Below are 18511 nucleotides of genomic sequence, written 5' to 3' on the forward strand. Positions count from 1 at the left end.
GGTCCTAATCCCTTCAAATATGCTATTTGGCAGGTGGAAGATAGTTCCTTATTAAAGTTTAAGAGCAGACATTTTCATAACTAAAGGCTGCAATTGTAAAGCATTAACATAGAAATTCAACTTCCACTAACAAGCTAAAAAATGCAAAAAAAAGAAGCCTGATTAGTTACACACACTTCTGTACTTCATAAACCAGGCTCCTTTGTCTCTAACTTGCAGGCACCAGCGCCTGGGTGGTAGACAAAACCTTGTCCACTTAATCAGAACGTATTAAGTTCAAGGATTAACACAAAACACAAACACTAGAAGCAGTGCTGAGCCATCTCACCAGGTCTTCATCTTACATCAAAACATACTCACCAGTGAGCTTGTCTCGAACCCTGTTGATGATTTGAATTGCCTTCTTGTTTAGAGCTTCTGGCTTCACCAGACCATCTCCTACTACAAGGCAGAAGGAAGAAAGAGAATTAGAACTTCATCTGAACAATAAAAGCATTTGTACTGCTGTTACATTTGCCCTTCCCAAATACCACAAACACCATTTTTAGAGCAAATCCAGTTACCAGTACATCTTCTGTCACTTTGTTTGGAGTTGAAAGCACAGATTAATTATACTCCTCGTTTATGCTGACAAAGAAGTGCATCTGTCCCATCTCAGGTAATTGTATCTGGGTGCCAATGAAATTGTCTGATTGAAGAATCATTTCTCCATCAGTATAGAAACAACAATGAAACTTACTGAAGGAATGGATAGATTCAGGCACTGTGGTCCCAGTTTTCTTATGGGCTGTCTCACCCAACTCCACACTGTCCAACATTTCTGTTGAAAAAAGCATGAAAATGGAAAAGCTGAAAATGTGAAGCTGAAAAGCAGATAAAGCCAACAACTGCTAAGATTCAACACAAAGCTCTCAGTGTTCAGATGAATCCTTGCAGGTTTTGCACACTAATATTTGGTAGTTAACTAAATAGTTGTAATTTACCAATTGTACCTTGGACTACCTCAGTTCTTATGTGCTCCACTTCCAGCCCTAAAGCTAATGACAATGAGCTGTTTATCAGCCTACTTTTGAGAAGGGGACTGCAAATATCTACCCAGTCTTGTGCACTGCTAGAAAAACCCCATTCCAAACAGTCCATGGCATACACCATCTTTTCTACTCACCTACTGACTGACTAGCTGAGTAGGAGTCTGTTCTCGTTCGTGAGCGCTTATTGCCCTTTGTATTTGCTGCAAGAAAACAAGGAGTTGAAAAGCATGAACTGGAGTTTCAGTGTTTCACAGCAAGTGTCCACAAACAACACAGATTTGACTGCCTTTCTCCAGATTTTATGTCACCTGAAAATAGCTTTCAATCTCCTGATGACAATGAATACAAAAGCAAGCCAAGTAATTATGCTTGTAGCTTAGTTCTGTGTCTGAAGGCAAAAGGGTTTTAACCACAGATTCACAGGTTGCATTGGGTTGGAAGAGACCCTCAAAGGTCATCTTGCCCAATGTCCCTGCAGTCAGCAGGGACACCTCTAACTGGATCAGGTTGCCCAGGACCACGTCAAGTCTGATCTTGAATTTCCCCAGTGACAGGGCCTCTACCACATCCCTGGGAAACCTGTTCCAGTATTTACCACCCTCCTGATGTCCAGCCTAAATCTACCCTGCTCCCGTTTCAAACCATTGCCCTCAGTCCTACTGCTACAAACCCTTCTAAACCACTGTTGTAAACTCAGATTACAATCCCTAAAGCAGTGTGCATGCAGAAATAGCATCTGCAAATGAATGGTTTCACCAGGTTGTCTTCCAACACACACTGGATTTCAGGCTTCTGCATTTCTGGTATGAAGTCAAAGTGATTAGTCTCTAACTGTCACTGCTCAGAATCACTTACTGTCCATCAACCTCCAGTTCAGTAAGGGATCATACACAAAGGCTTCAAGCACAGCCATGACGCTGTCCTTATGCTCACGCAGGACTTCCATCACAGTGTGACAGGTGATTCGGTAATTGCCATCGAGGCCTGTCACCTTCAGAAGAGAAAGGAGTGAATCAACCACACTGCTTTGCTCACTGTGCAACTCCAACCCTAACATTCAGGGAGCAGGATGTGGCTTGTGCTCTGAACTGGAATGCTCAATGCTTTGTTCAGTTACAGAACAAGATTGATGTCCGTTAAGAGCCAAGAAGCTTTCTTCTGATGTTAAGATGATCTTGTGAAGTCCTAGGCCATTGTCTGTGTCTGCTTGATGCAAACACCTATTTGAAATGAGGAAACTAAGGAAGGCCCTAAGAAACTAGAGGAATTTCATGATGTTTTAAATCAGAGTTGCTCTTGACTGTACCATATTGTAAAGATCACAGGAGATATTTTAAAGTACAGGAAACACAGCTACAATATTAACACCTTTGTTTCTTACAGGAGTGGTTATGTTTAGTCATTAACACCTTGGTTTCTTACAGGAGTGGTTATGTTTAGTCACAACAGAAAATACAGGAAAATCTGAGAAATTGGTGCTGTTTTCCCTAGGAACAATCCCCTTCATGTAAAAGAGGGGATGCTTACCTCCATAGCATTTGTCAGCATTCTTGTTAACCTAAAAGGAATCTTCTCAGGGAACTTTTCTCTTGTCATTGCCACCTAAACACATGAGGATGGAAAATAAGTAAATTAATAGCTGATTTATTACTTAAGAGTTAAAAAGTGTTGGCCTTTTATTTTTTGGCTACCACCTTGAAGGCTGTATTCAGAAATAATATAGGAAAACCAGGAAATAAAATCCCAACTTTATGTTCCTCAGTTACCACAAATTGGTGAGAAAACCCAGATAGTTAACATGATAACAGAGGAAAACTCCAAGTGTGTGCCCAATTGCTAGTGTCAAGTAACAGGTTGCCTGTCAGCAGTTAAATTGTCCCAAGAAATTTTAGTGGCTTGTTGCAGTGGTTAACTGATGCTCAAAAACATGCTGCTGAGATAAAACATCTATTATTTTCATCTTGCCTGTAGGTAAAAGGAAGCCCAAAACAGAGCCAAAAGGCTTGGCCAGGATCACACTCCAAGGACAGTTTGTCCTGGTTTATAGATTAATTCCTGTTCTAGTTGAAAATGTGAACTATTACAGGAAATTCAATGTCCAAATACAAAGATTTACCTCAAAACAGTCCCCAAAGTCGATATGCAGGATCTTTCCACTCAGCCTGTCTAACATCAGATTGGATGGGTGTCTTTGAGAGAGAACAGTGACAGATCATTATAAAAACCCAAAGCAAATCACAGCAGCTCCAGTCTGATATTTATCTTCATGAACAAGAAGAGCCAGCGACAGCTTGTCTGAGATCTTCAATCTCAGGGTGAACAGAATAGCTTCCTGAGGGTGCATCTATCACATTATTTTTGTAATTACCTCTCAGGAGTTAGAGATCTGCTCACCTTGGAAGACAAACAACCTTTTGGAGAAGAGCCATCAGTAATTTCTGGGATATGAACATTTACTTTTCAGTTAGGATAAATCCTTCTACTTGCTTTATGCTTTTTCTTTTTTCTTTCTTTCTTTTTTTTCCTTTCAGTATAGAAAAAGGCAATGATTCATAAATCACTACAGGTGAAGTAATGCAAAATGGATTTACCACCAGAAGGGAAGAGAATCAATCCAGACTAGCAAACCCATGATGCTGCTGTTTGTGCAGACCTGTTCCAGTTTTGGTTTAATTCAATTTTCATAAGTTTATAATTTCATTATAAAGACCTTTAAGTTCAGGAATAAAAGCTTTCCTTATGGAAAGGGTTTAGCTGTTCTTGCCTTACAAGCCTTAAATCTAAAATATGTTGTCTCCAGAAGGAGTTTGGAAGATATGATGTCCCCTTTTGACATTAAGCCATAGATTAAATCAGACATTAGCTCATTCTATTTCTTTTTTCCCCTCATTATTTACCCAATCCATTTGGATTGTACATATTTCCCTCCAGAGCATGTCTGCACTGCAGACCAGAAGCAGTAGCACATCAAGTAATAGTTAAACCAACATTAACTTTCATGTGTTTCTAGTCCAGTGCAGTCTTTGGGGAGTATTTATGGGGACTTCAAGTGTCTCTGCCAACTGCTCTGAGCATGCATAGCACTGGAGGTTCCTGCTTCACAGAATAAACATCCATCAGGTGAAAAAGTCTGCAAAATAAGTTACTGAACCCATTGGGAGGAAGAATCAGAAGATCTCTGCCACTAAGTACTTCCTAAATTTCTTTTTGCCACTTTAGGGAACAAAAGCTGATGCTTGACCATGGTGCTTCTTTCCTCCCTACCCAAAGAGCTGGATGTGTGTGTAGAGCCCTAACAGACTTTGCAAAAAAACCTGCCACCTCATATGCATGAAGCACACAAAACCACATAGATTGGTGGCCAAAGCCAACAATATTTCTGTTTTATGGAATGGATGGAGAAAGATTTCCCATTCTGCTGAGTGAAAGGAAAGGACAAAATTAGAACTCTGACATAATTCTGTGAGCATTCCTCTCAAAATGGAAGAAACTCTTATTTGTACTTGATACACAAACCCTGCAGCTCATGCTTACAGTGCACAATTATGTCCTGAAAGATGCCATCATTACAAGTCAGCAATAACAATGAAGGATGTGATCAGAAGAACAGATCCAAGGAGTTAATAGACAGACCTAGAGAGTGTGTTTTCATTGAAAAGGAACCTTTGCAATTTCATTTACCTGTCCCCAAGGCCCAAAATGTAGCCAACCATTGACATCACAGCTAGTGAACGAGTGTAGTTTGTTCTTCTGTCAAACCAGACCTACAAATGAGACAAACCAGCAGCAGTCAGGCAGGCATGCTGCACATTTCAGCTTATGTTTTAATTTATACACCAGCACTTGCAAAACTGTGATCTGCTTAGGTTTAACACACTCTATAGCCTGAGGGGGTTCAGACATCCTCTGGTCTTGAATTAGATGTTTAAGGCATTAAGAGAGCATAATGAGGCTCCTGCTTTTTTCTCTCCATGCACAGTATATGGAGCACAGTCTGCAGTCTTGGGCTTTGCATTGCACTTCAGCAGTCATTGTGACCTGAGCCCTTTAATGCCCCTTGTGAGGGGACACACTCGTTCTGCAGTGATCCATCTGGAGTCTATGATGAGTAAACACCATCTCCCTCCTCCTCTGCAGAGAAGGCAATTCCACATTTTGCTGCCTGCCAAACACAAGCCATTATATGAGCTGAATTCACCTCTGAGCTTGGGCTTTTCAACCACAGCAGTTTGGCAAGGTCATCCCCAGCTGTGTTGTTGACAGCGTGTTCAAATACTTCTACTTTCTGCATCAGAGTCAGGTGGTCATAATCTGGAGCCATCTGCAATGGAGAAGTGACAGTCAGAAATTGAACAAAGCCTCCAGGAATCCCTACTGGTACCATGAGAAACAGCAATCACAGAAAATTTCCTATCAACTTTAGAATGAAGCTATTAGTAGGCTGACCAGTATGTTCCCAAATACAGTGAGATGACCATCCAAAAGTGACAAAAGTAGTCATTTTAAATGGTTAGCAAATGATTTAGCAACCACAAAGTACTCCATAGCCATATTTAATTAGAATAGTGTGAAGTAAATATGTTTCAAACCCCATTATCCAAGCAAGTCTTCATGGTTGGCACACACTTTCCTTTTTGGTAGCCAGCTCCAATTTTTCTAGTAACGTTCAGTTTCTCCAGCCTGTCTAATTTTGGCCCTGTTGCTTAGGCACAATATTTGTAGATGCCAGCAGCATGGCACCTTGTGCAAGGCACATCATAGGCACACAAAATCCCAAACACATTTTAGTCACCAGATGGTAACAACTTGTGGCTGCTGCTAAAAGAGGAAATGAGAAACAAATAAATGTGTGGCCAATTTTGCTTCTTGGTAGCACTTTCTAACTCCTATCTGATATCTTTGCACCTATTACTGGTACCAATAACAACCAGAGAACAGGCAGTTTGTTGCTGGTACCAATAACAACCAGAGAACAGGCAGTTTGTTGCTGTGCACATTATTCTTCATTAAGACACTAGAGTTCAAATAGAATGTACCCCAAAGTGGCAGCTTTAAAGCTCTGTCCTTTACCCTCAGCATGATGCGATGCTCAATGTTGAGCAGGATCTTTTTCTTCTCCCTGTAATCTCTGATGAGTGCATGCAGGGTGTCACAGTGGGGCACCCACCCAATCAAGCCTGAATTTGTAGAGAGGGGAATGACAGCGTATCTCTGGATGCTATGGAAAAACAAACCAAGAGAAGGAGAATCAGAGCTTAAGTTGTATGTTGTGAATAATTACATCTTGAGATGCTTAAAACAGCTACTACTAAATCTAATTCTGACCCCAAATTCTCTCTTCAGTAGCTGCCCTGCTTTTCTTCTTTTCAAACAGATCTGAAGCATCCACTTGGATAGGCTACTGCCAGATAACCTACAGACACTGTCAGAGCTTACATGGCTTCCACTGCTTTCAGAAGGTACAAGTTATGTCACCCACGATGATCTATTATTTGCACACGACATTTGATATGTTCATGCTTGAAAGACTGCACAGAACTGCAGTCAGTGACTATTCACCAACCTATTTAGTGAGTACAGTAAAAAACCATGGACGTAAAAATCTGCTCTCAGACTCCTAAGACGGTGCTCAAGCTATCCTGAAAAAGGAGTTGCCTCAAAGACCATAATTACCAGGTGGAACTTCAATTAAATAAAACAAGTGATCCTCTCAAGATCCCTTTCCATCAAGTTTGAATGCTAAAAATGGGGGCTTTTGTTTCTTTTTGGTTTTGTAGGTGGTGGGGTTTTGGATTGGTTGATGCTGTGAGGGCTTTTTCTGGGGGGTGGTGGGTGGGATGTGGTGATGGTGTTTGCTTTTGTTTTTAAATGAGCCCAGTTCTATCTCCTCACAAACCAGCTGCTTGTGCCAAGAGTAACTTGGCAACTGCACCTGTGTAGGGAGTCACTGTGCACAAGGACTTTCAGTGATTACTCCCAAGAGGTACCTGAGGTTTTTCCGAAGAGAAGTTGGGTCATTTGCTAGCAGAGTGTTGACCAACCCAAAAAGCTGCATCACTCTTTCGTCTTGGCGAAGGTCTTCATGACCTTTCAGAAGGAACACAAACTCATGCCCATTGCTACCTGTGAAAGAATTAACATGCAGAAATTTACTCTTGCTGAACAAACAGATGAGAACAAACACACATGGCATCCAATACTGAAAAGTGTTGCAGTCAAACTGATAGAGACCTCTAAGAAACACCTCACTTGAAAGGAGATGTTAAAGAGGTTTTACTACTTGCTAAATATGCAGTTTGACCTAAAAGCAACAATTGTTTAAATGGTAGAATAGCTGAGTGCAAACTGCTGTCTCTTACCCATTAATGTTAACTTCCTGGGCCGCTGTTTAGAGGTGATGACCTGCAGCGAGGGAGCGATGGACTGGATGCGTATGATGGGCTGGTTGGGATCGTAGGTTCCGGGCACTGCCAGTTCCAGGTCCCGACACATTAAGAGTTTTGGAGACACATACTGTAGTTCCAAAGAAGTCAGCTACCAAAGCCAAAAGAAACACAACCCTCAGTTAAATCTCACTGAAACACTGGAAATGTTCATGTTGTTGAGGGACCTGGAACAGTTCAGTTGTCAATACTTCAGATGCGTGCACAAAGTGCTGCACCAGCAGAAAACTTGCAGCAAATCATATGCAGGTGTTTCTAGAATATCAAATTTGAATGTTTTGAATAGCCCCAAAACATGAAACAAGACTGGTGTTGACCCCTTGCACTGTAAGACCCACAACAGAACTGTCAGTGTCCCCTCACCTGAGGCAGCTGCTTTGAGATACGCCGGAACACGTGGTAATAGAGATCCCATGCCTGAGTTAGGTCTTTGACATTCCCTGATTTCATGTACTTCCTGCACCATTCCTGAGCTTCCATTAGATCTCTGCCATAGGCCTAGAGAGGAAGTGAAAACCAACAGAAGAAAAACATTTCTACAGATGGAAGTGGAACAGCTGGAGATGTCTTAACACAAAGAATATCACAATCTATCTTCAAATTGCATTACAAATTCTTGATCTTACATTCTTGTTGCATAACAGAAATGAAGACCCAGAAATTCCTGGATCCAAGAGATACACCCAGTTTATTAGACAACATTGCTCAGAGTCTTCATGATAGGAGGCAACAGAAGGAAAGGTGCCACCCTTTATGGTAGGCTCACAAGCTCAAATTAATTCCTTGTGCTGGTGTGAGAGAGGTCACCTGTACTACCTGTGCTGGTGGTTACTGTGAAGCCAAGCAGGCTAGATTTGGAAGAGTTCACTACAGAGGTGTTGTATGTTTTCCAAACCCTATCAGATACCCAGCCAGTATAAGACTCCAGGGCAATGTATACCACCACGGCCCCAGTGGTACTGTGGTCACCAACAGTGGCACAGAGATGAAGACGAATGTCAGTAATAAAGTCTGCAATTAACATAATGAGTCCCAAGAGATTCATTGTGTATTAGACTGCAAAGGTCCTCGTAACACATCTGGGGCAGGTGGCTATCCTGCCTGGTTTTGAGGGCCTGCAGGAGATGATGCTCCTGGCTGTTTGCTGATACCTGATTGAAGGATGTCTCTTTCAAAGTCTGAGGCCCACGCTCCATCATTGCATGAAGTGGTTCCAGCACCTCAAACATTCCCTTCACATTCCTTTCTCCAAAGTACAGACGAGATGCTTCTTCCAGCCCTTCATGCCACATCTCATGCCACAGGATGGCTACACGGATTAGCTCTTCACTCACCTGGTTTAGGACAGGAAGAAAAATCAAACGCCTACAGAAAATGCTCTGCCTGTATACTGACTTACAAATTAAACCTTTCTTCAGTCATTCCTTGGTTACCAAAGAGTTGTTGCTGGCAGCTAGAGGGAGCTACAAGAACTCCTTTTCTATCTGCAAGAAGCTCGCCAGGCTTTTCTCACCTCATCTGTTGCCTTTGAAAACGTCTGTGTATTTATGTAGCTTGGCCTTAAAGCATTTCATTTATCCATGAAAATCTTCAGCAAATGAATGAAACTACTCTTGCCGTGCTATGCTCAGAAAGTTTTCTTTCCGCTTTTCATTAAACCAAAAATACCTCTTTATGGAAGAAAAATGTTTCATTTCCTCTCTAAATTTATTCATAAGGAGACAAAATAACCCAGTGTTATGGTCCTTTTTAAATTAAAATATCATTCTCTTTGAATTATCTCACTACTGTGTTATCTACCAATTGCACAGAAAACCCAAACAAGCCACAGATTAATTCTATTTGAACAAAGCTAACAACTGATAGCAACTTTGTGTTATTATACTTGTGGTACATCCACCCCTGAAACACAGAACACTTGATGGCCCCCCAAGAACTCACCATCATTGCCTGCTGCACCAGGGTGTTGCTGTGCTCACACATGTTTTTCAAGATCTTATTTGCAGCGTTGTGGCGAGCAGTGGTTGTAGATTTAGAGGCCACAGTCAAAGGATAGATTAAAGCCTACAAAGGAGATCAACCCAAGAGCATTTTAGAACCACACAGAAGAGCTACATAAATGGGAGGATTAGCAAAGCATTAATAAGTGGCAGCCTTAGGGCTAGACAAGAGAAAGCACAACTACTTCTGGGAAGAGGTGACAGTAATTTGCTATTCAACGTCTTCCAATCTGAAAGCTGACAAGACTCTAATTTACTGGGGAGCAGAATGACTTTGAAAGCCTGTATCAGACTGGAAACCCTATTTTCAGCATTTCATGAGTTTCCACAATGTATGAAGCAATTCAGAGAAAACATCTGTGAGGCAGCCTCTTAACAGTCATTTAATGAGGTTTAAGAAGGTGATTTGCACTACCCAGTGTTCTGTCAGATGCAGACAGCTTCCCCTTCTGCATGGCTCATCCACCTCTTGTTTGCATTTTTATGTCAACAACACTGAGGTGGAAGCAGCAGCAGAAATAGTTCCCATCCTCACTATCCTCATTGCTGTGATTTCCAGAGCAGGCATCTAGCCTAGGCGAAACGGAACAGAAGGAATGCTCCAACTGGCTACCAGTCTGTGGAAATTCCTCCTCCAAGCCAAAGCTCACCTGGGGATGGTAGCGTCCAATGTCTGTGAGGAGCTGGTGAATGAGGCGTCCTACCAACGGCCGAGGGGTGTCAATTCTTGCAATGAGCTGAGGGATAACCTAGCAGTAAGGGTAAGAAAAAGAAACATCCCTATCATCACATGTTTAGTTCACAAGCTCTTCTGCCCTCTGCTAGAGACCTCAAAATCTCCAATGGAGACAGAGAGGCCCACCACTCATGTTTCAGATGATCAGAGGACAGACGGCCCAGAGTCCCAAATGGTGCCAGAAACACAGAAGAACTCAGTGAGCTCACAACTGCTCTGTGGAACACTGTTAGAGGATCCTCTTATGGAAAGAGGAAGATGTGTTTTGAACTGTAGTACTCAAATAAGAAATATTTACAAGTCATTCTACAGGATAACCCTGAAACAGACTGACTGTGAATTACATCAAAGCAGCACAGCAGGGGTTTATACTTGATCACTGCTGAATGCATATCATCTTCAGAGCAAAAATTTTCATTCTTTCCAATTCATATGCACTAATCTGCAGATAAATACCCAAATGCATGCAAGAGAGTTTCTCATGTCCCTGTTCAAGATGTGTGTTAAATCCTCTACAAATTGTACTGCTCACTGCTCTCACCACTCAGCTACAGAGGTTGTTTAACAAAGGACCTCATCAGGAATCTCATGTAACAAAGCCCCAACCACCTCCATCACTGAGATTTGTCTTAGTCCCTTGGGTTCCTTACCTGCAGCCAAGTGTCTATTTGGATTGCCTTGACTCCTTCTACCAAAGCTTCATTCACATCAGGCCAGTGGCCATAGTCAAACCACAGAGTAAGGACTCTGAAAGTGAGGAACACATTCCTTAGGAATGAAACACACACACAAAAAAACACCCCCAACATTCCAAACATCTTCAGACCCATTCACGAGTGACTCGTCTTCCCAGAATCTACAGCTAGTAGGATAAGGGCTAATCCACCTTGCAAATTAGCTTGGACTGAAGCATTCACTTAGTTAAACCATAATGAAAAGCAGACAGGTTCTACCTAGCCTTAAACCACGTGCCCTTCTCAGCTGGATTTCATTTACCAACTGCTTTATTACCTTAGAGTATCTTGCAGGTTGTTTCCTCGAGACAAAGATATGGAGCGGAAGAAACCCTGGACAGCAGGGACTGTGTACATCAGGAGGGTCTTGGATAAATCCTTTTGGAATGAAAATTGCTGCATTAGTGCTACACAAGCACATCAGTCCACAAGAATCCTAACTTAGCAGAGGAAAAGGAGAAATAGGTAGAAACCCAGATCTGATCCAAGTTATAGTTGACTTCTGCTCATAATCCTCACAAGACATACTGCTCCTGGAATTCATATTTTGCTGGACTAAACCTAGGTCTTTCAGCCTGGAAGAAGCACACTGTGAAGTGTTTTCATACTTCATTTTGTTGGCAAAGCTATGGACAGCAAAGCAGCCTAAAAGCTATGACCCTGCTGTAGCTGGGAAGCAACAGAGATTCCTCACAGTGTTCCATGGAAGGCTTCAGCAGCAGAATTTGTCAATGGACACAGTGCACACAATGACAGCCATCCATGCTTTTGCTTGAGCTCACAGCTAACTTGGGATCTTCTGCATTAATTCCTTTAAGCCTAAACTAACCTGAACCTCCTCACTTCTGCTATTAAAGTGTATGTGTGTGCATACTATATACATACAGAGAGCTTCCACAAGCCAGCTGCACACAGCAGCTTGCTCCCCACCATAGCATCTTCCTGCATCTAACCAGTAGGCACCAATCTCCCATTACAAACAAGGAAGAAGGCACCTCAGTGACTTTCTTCTGCACTGGAGAAGGGATGGGACTGTTCTCTGCACTCTCTGCATCACTCTCACTGTTGCTGCCCTCCGTGTTGGCACTCGTGATGCTGGCTCCACTGGCATGACGTAGTTTCTTCTTCTCATCTCTGGCCTGGTTTTGATGTTTGTAGTGAAGCACTGCTTCAAAGTTCATCACTGCCCAGGCATGCCAGGCCTGCCAACAAGTGAGAACAAAAGTCAGGAGGATGAATCCCTTCTGCAACCTGTACTTTCTAATTATTAGAGATAATAATCCATCCATTAAACCATCACATCCAACCTGAGTCTGTAATACCCTGCAGACAACACAATGCTTTGCTTTCTCTAGTTGTAGTTTCAACTGTCTTATGATTTTAACATCATGGGAAGCTCTCAGCCAGGAGCTCCCTGTTTTATATTCAGGCAAAGGAGCTGTGTAGCAAAAAAAAACAATAAAAAATCCCATTCCACATACACCTTCATTTTTCAAATCTTAATATGAAGATGAATGTGTTAGGACTAGGAGCAGCACAAGAGGCAGAAATGCAGGAGATGGAGCCTCAGAGAAGAGCTGGCACCAAATATTAATTGAAATTTTACAACCCTGGAATTAAAGGCTCTTCAGAGAATTAGCAACCAGGCTATTTTCCTAGTTCAAATACACTGAGTGAGAACAAGTTTCATTTCCCATCCTTTCTCCTTCTCTGTTAACTGACAGGAGAGCAAGAACAGAAACTGAATTGTGGCCTTGTTCTGCAAGTCAGAGAAAACTAAAGGACAATCTCACAGTTGCCTTGGGATGCTTTCTCTTGTTTTGTTTTTTTTTATTCCTACAAGGCAGGTAGTTTTAAAAGATCTTCCTATGAACATCTTCCTTTCCTGTAGCATAGGCTATGATCAGATTTACTGATCTCCCTGCAACGCTGCCTGGAACCTTTCCCTTACTGACCTTGTACCAGTTGCGATCATGCTCTGTTGCAGCACTGTAGTATTGCAGGACTTTGGGGATTGTGCTCTCATTGATGCCTTGCAGGTTCAGCTGCCACTCACCCAATTTCAGGAAACACCTGGTTAAGCAAAGGGATTATTGACTCAGAAGCTAAAATGACAATGAAGCCTGCTGGATTAAGAGGCAGACTTCTTATCTGAAGTCTGAAAACCCTTCCATGTAGTAAAGGCATTCAGCATGCCTATTCAGATTGGGAGTGTATGTGTTAAGAGGTAAGGTACAAAACACCTATATCCTGCTTCCAAGCGTGGAACCAACTAGTTAATGGTTTAATTTTTTAGGGGAAAGGAAGGTGAGGGTCACACTTTGTTCCTCAGTTGTATCAGTTATAAAATAAACATAAGTAGCTAACAGTAGCATGAAGAGAGTTCATCAGTGTTACCAAAATGCACACAGGATATGTGCTGGCTAACTGGAGTTATCAGCACACAAACCAACCTTCTGGAGAGAACAGACAAACAGTGGAAAGAGAGCAACTGCTCTTCCTCCAAGCCAGAACTCCACTAAGTCATCCCCTCCCAGTGGAAAGGAAAAACAGCATGGTTTTACTGCAGCAGGGTGGAGCTGTGAAGGCTTGTGCAAAGCTCAAGACTTTGCTTTAAATACCACAGTTACACCACTCTCCTTTCTGTAGTTTCAGTCTTCCAGAAAGCACTGTGCAAGAAAAATGTTGTGGGCAACTCCTGACTTTCCTCTTAGCCCCTCTGAAAAACACAGGATGGTGTTATCAAGTTGCCATTCTCATAAAAACAAATTAAGTGTCTGCCTCCCTTTAGTAAGCACTATGCAATTTCTTCTCTGAATTGGAAACGACAGATCTGGCACCTCCAGATCCACAGAGGAAAATGGAGATTATCAGATGTGTTTTCATTGCAACAGTATTTTAAGAGCCCATCACATGCTGGGCATCTATTGCCCAAAGCACACACACTGCCAAGCACAGATGTGTTTCTTTCCTGCTGACTGGATCTCCTGAAAACCAAAGGAATAGCCATGCTGGGAGCTCTGCCTTCTGCCAGTGAGCCACAGGGATGGAAAAACACAACCAGCCACAATCACAGGCTTGTTTACACTGATGTGTCCCAATAGCATTTACTGTGGCTGATAAGATAGGTAAGGATGTAACATAAATGGGGCTCTACCAGCTAGATGAGAAATCCCTTGTTCATTTTAACAAAGCATGGTTCATGTCTGAAACATGTCACCTGCATGTGTTCAGTTTTGGGCCTCTCACTCCAATGAAGACATTGAGGTGCTGGAATGTGTCCAGAGAAGGGCAACAAAGCTGGTGAAGGGTCTGGGGAACAGGGCTGGTGTTGAGCACCTGAGGGACCTGGGGTTGTTTAGCCTGGAGAAAAGGAGGCTGAAGAGAGACCTCATTGGTCTCTATAGCACCCTGAAAGGATTTTGGAGCCAAGTGGGAGTTGGTCTCTTCTCCCTAGAACCAGGTGACAGAAGGTGAGGAAATGGCCTGAAATTGTGCCAGGGAAGGTTTAGATTGGATATTAACAAAAATTCCTCTACTGAATGAGTGTTCAGGAATTGGAACAGGCTGCCCAGGGAGGTGGTGGAGCCATGATCCCTGGAGGCGTTCACAAAACACACAGACATGGCACTTTGCAACCGGATTTAGTGGGCATGATGGTGTTGGGCTGAAGGTTGGTCTTGATGATGACCCTGCAACCTCAGGAAAGAAACTGGTTGCCCTGTAAGCTAAAAGGTGTCCAAGGACCAGGGTGCTGACCGTGCCATGAGCTTGTGGAGCTCCTGCTTGTGCTGCTGGTCCTCAGTTGCAATGGCATGCTGTGCCTGCTGCTGCATTGTCTGCACGAAGTGCTGCATGTGCTGGAACGCATCGATCTGTAATGGGATGATAGTTACAGGAAGGAGCACAGGGGTCAAACACAACTTCACAAGAGAGGAAAACAGTGTGGAAGTAATTTTTCACTGAAAGCAAAATCCTCAGTTTTGTTTTTTTTTTTCAAACCTTTTGAGCCCTTTGTATCCTTCTAAAATATTTTTTTTTTTCTCTACATATGCAGCACCAAATAAATGAAGAGGTTAGAAATTCTTGATGGGTCAGAAACCTAGCCACTGAATTGCTACACTGAGGAACAGGTAACTGTATCCTTCTGATGCTAAGCACACCTTCAGGTCACATATACAGCCCAAAAGTCTGAGAGACCATAACACAAGCTAACACCGTGCTCTGATGTGCAAGAACTCTCCTCTGGCAAAGTGTGATGGCCACCTGTACAAAAAACTTCAGCAGCAGAGAATGTCCTGCTACTGCTCATGCAGTGACGCTCTAGTAAGGATAGAGATGTCTCATTTGCAATTAACCATGCACATGAAAGAAACCAGGTCACAACAGACAGGAGGAGCCTGTTCAGAATTTTCTGTGCCCTGAACAAAAATCTCACCAATATGAAAAACAAAGCCTGAAGGAAATATTGCAGCTTCCTGTTCTTCCAACTCCTCACCTTTGCTAGGCTCACATTACATATTATGGGATGTGAACTTTGACCTGTTTTATTAAGTGTACATTTATCCTAAGGTTGTTTAAGAAGTACAAAAGCAGAGCATGCATGGCAGCAGTGCTAAAGTAACCTGCACAAACAAATTCTGAGGGAAGACTTTGTCCAGAGAGGTTGTGGAGTCTCCTTCACTGGAGACTTTCAAAACCCACCTGGATGTGCTCCTGTGTGACCTACTCTGGGTGATCCTGCTCTGGCAGGGGGGTCAGACTTGATGATCTCTGGAGGTCCTTTCCAACCCCTAACACTCTGTGATCCTGTGCGTGTGACTTGCACGTCCTCACATACAGGCTCCCCAAACTCTTGCATCAGTTTATTTTAGGTACATTCTCTCCCCCCATTCTTTTATTCTTTGTACCTTTTACATTCTGTTTTCTACAGCTGCACTGGCTTCCTGCATCTTGTCTATTTCTTTATCCCAGCTCAAACTCAGAAAAGTCCACTTCCACTCAAAGAGGGAGGCAGAGAAGGCCCATATACTTCTTAGGTCATTTAAGAGACCATTAGACTGTTTCAGAGAGCCAGCTGAACAGAGCCTCAGCAGCAGCTCCTTCTGGATTTTAAATTCAAATAAAGCAGAGTTAGGTCATGGCAATGTTCTCATAGCAATGGCTTTACTCCAGTGCTGGCAATCCCAAAGACAGGAAAAATGAAAAAGATGTGGCAGAATGAGAGAATAAATTGAGGCTTTAATGTATATTAAAAAAAAAAAAGATAAGTTATCCAGTCTGGAGTTTATTGGCTATGATTATGTAAATTTTCCCTGTGTTGCAATGTCAAAAACATTCACCCTAGGCTCTTTGGAGCCAAATTGTCCCCATGACAAAACCCCGTGTGCTTTTCAGCTGCTTTGCAGTTAGAAATTTTCAATAATGTCCTTAATAAAAGTCAGCTCTGCTCAACAACTAAGTACAGACTGTTCAGGATATATTTTTTAAACTGGTAATAAAACCTCCTTACTCTTTCAGCATTTCACTCTGGTTGAGTGTGGGGAGCTGGCAATTACAACAGGGGATGAAAAGTCCAGTAAAATCCTTGTGAGGACAGAAGAGCTGCTATTCACCACCACTCATCTTGGCTGCATCCCTTGGACACCTGACACTGGTTTAGAAAAATAATCTTTCCACCTAGGACACAAAAGCAGGGCCAGGCCTTCCCTGTGCTCCAGAGTTGTACAGGGAAATTTCACAGGCTTATCCTCTGAATAGCAATAAGAAAAGTTGCTCTAATAAGGACTGGTTACGCTTTTGCAGGTGAGCAAAAAGAAAACCATCAGCCTTGACTTGGTTCTGGGGGGATTATGAAGAGCTAATGTGCATGTCACTGCCCAAAACCTGAGCAATGACAGGTAGAGAGCCCTCTGTTCTCCTGTACCTTGCGGGCGCTCTTCCACATGTGCTTCATGTAGGCGTAAGTCACTTGGGGATGTACTGTGGGCAGGGGGTGATCCAGCTGTCGAGATGGATCTACACCCAAGAGCAGGACAAGTGTCTTATGGGCCAAAGCCTGCAAAAAAGTTGCAAAGAGAAAAAGCAGGTTAAACCAAGCTCATTCTTACTTCATTTCATAATGACTGCAGAATTACTGGCCACTGAAAAATAGCTCTGACCCTCCAGATAAAACACAGACCTAGCAGCCTTATTACCACTCCCTTGACTTGCAAGAATACCACATGATAAATCATATGTCTTCATTGAGATTAGAGGGTTAGATTCTGTTTTCAGAAGCCAGTAGAGAGTGTGAAGTCTCTTGTTTCAATTGCTTTTGGTAATAAACCTTGGGGTGAATGTCCAAATAGGGTTGTGATGTTCAGTGATAACATCACATTCTAGATGAGACAGAGTGCTTCAGCAGACAGAGCTATCACCCCTAACTATCACTACTGCATAAGAACTTTCAGGTATAGCATGCCACAAAAAATTGTCTCTGAGGCAGAATACAAATCCCACAAAACTAGCCTTGGCTACAAGCATGAACTCTATACTGATTAGAGTTCTAGTATTTCAACAATTTCTGACCAGTCTTCTCCTCAGAGGAGAGCTCATCCCACTGGGGCAATGAAAGTATTTCGCAACGCTCAAGGTTGAAGCAGCGTGACGAAGCCAATTGTCTAAAATCCTGCTGTAGGAGGTAGAGCTTGACCATGCTCACCAGTCTCCCACTCTTGCCACACAAGCTGGCATACTTCAGCCAAGTTCTCATGTCCTCATGAGGGTTCACAACAAGAGATCGGACCATCAATATCCTTTGCCAGTCTTCCACAATTCGTTGACAGCCCTGCAAGAAAAATAAAGAGAGAACTTGTTAGTGGCCTATCTCCAATTTACTCCACAGAGCCTTAATTCAGGATCTGAAGGGACTTCTCTTAAGATGAAGAGCCTTCAGCACCTGTAACTCACAGCAGGCCAAGGCTATGAAGCAGATGGCTACTTCTTTAACACTTCAAGAAGGTTAAGTCCTTGACACTCTGCAGCCAGCTCAGTTTGCAGTCTAACAATATCCTCTAAGGAAAAGGGAGACAAGCTTCTGAAGCAGAAATGCACCCAAACCCAGAAGAGCTCTTTGTGCAATTCCAAAATGAGTCAAGAGTTTTATAATCCCTCTCAACCTAGTTTTGAAGTTATTTTGGGCTTAAACAGTGACAAATCTCAATATGGAGATGGTACAAAACCAAATGGTTGCAGAGATATTTTTATTATTGCCCTTTTTCTTCTCCTTGCATGTGTTGCTTTTAGAGGCTGGCATGACTGAACTGACAATTCTGCCAGAATCTGCAGTTCCAACTGCTGTGTTGCTTGTGCAAGCATTGTCTGGTTCTTGTCTGTCTGAAGGGAGAGGCACAACATGGTCAGTGAGAGCAGGATGTGAGGCTGTATTTCAGATGTTCAAGGAGGCTACAGAGAAGTACAAGTCTGTGAGAGTAACAAACAAATACATGGTGCTTGCTGTAGTGGCCAAGTGCTTAAAGGCAACAGTGATACTCTGAAGTGTGTATTGATCCAGAGGCAACTTAGA

General features: G+C 42.6%; 1 protein-coding gene across 4 annotated transcripts in view; it reads right to left on the minus strand.

The window, feature by feature from the left end:
* MTOR (mechanistic target of rapamycin kinase) overlaps nt 1-18511 on the minus strand; it is a 65018-nt gene that overhangs the window by 2399 nt on the left and 44108 nt on the right. For all 4 annotated transcript variants that reach the window (XM_068158422.1, XM_068158426.1, XM_068158421.1 and 1 more), the window contains 22 exons: nt 17648-17773; nt 16871-17002; nt 14704-14819; nt 12900-13017; nt 11940-12146; nt 11222-11322; nt 10861-10957; nt 10125-10223; nt 9416-9538; nt 8626-8808; nt 7838-7972; nt 7391-7565; nt 7019-7154; nt 6102-6249; nt 5230-5352; nt 4713-4795; nt 3148-3220; nt 2559-2633; nt 1887-2022; nt 1166-1231; nt 740-820; nt 361-441 (listed from right to left, as the gene is read on the minus strand). In XM_068158422.1, the coding sequence (XP_068014523.1) occupies nt 361-441; nt 740-820; nt 1166-1231; nt 1887-2022; nt 2559-2633; nt 3148-3220; nt 4713-4795; nt 5230-5352; nt 6102-6249; nt 7019-7154; nt 7391-7565; nt 7838-7972; nt 8626-8808; nt 9416-9538; nt 10125-10223; nt 10861-10957; nt 11222-11322; nt 11940-12146; nt 12900-13017; nt 14704-14819; nt 16871-17002; nt 17648-17773 (2614 nt within the window). The remainder of the gene's footprint in view (nt 1-360; nt 442-739; nt 821-1165; nt 1232-1886; nt 2023-2558; nt 2634-3147; nt 3221-4712; nt 4796-5229; nt 5353-6101; nt 6250-7018; nt 7155-7390; nt 7566-7837; nt 7973-8625; nt 8809-9415; nt 9539-10124; nt 10224-10860; nt 10958-11221; nt 11323-11939; nt 12147-12899; nt 13018-14703; nt 14820-16870; nt 17003-17647; nt 17774-18511) is intronic.

This window comes from Melanerpes formicivorus, unplaced genomic scaffold (assembly GCF_026170545.1).
Source record: "Melanerpes formicivorus ecotype bairdi unplaced genomic scaffold, bMelFor1.0.p_v2 SCAF_39, whole genome shotgun sequence".
Taxonomy (NCBI): domain Eukaryota; kingdom Metazoa; phylum Chordata; class Aves; order Piciformes; family Picidae; genus Melanerpes; species Melanerpes formicivorus.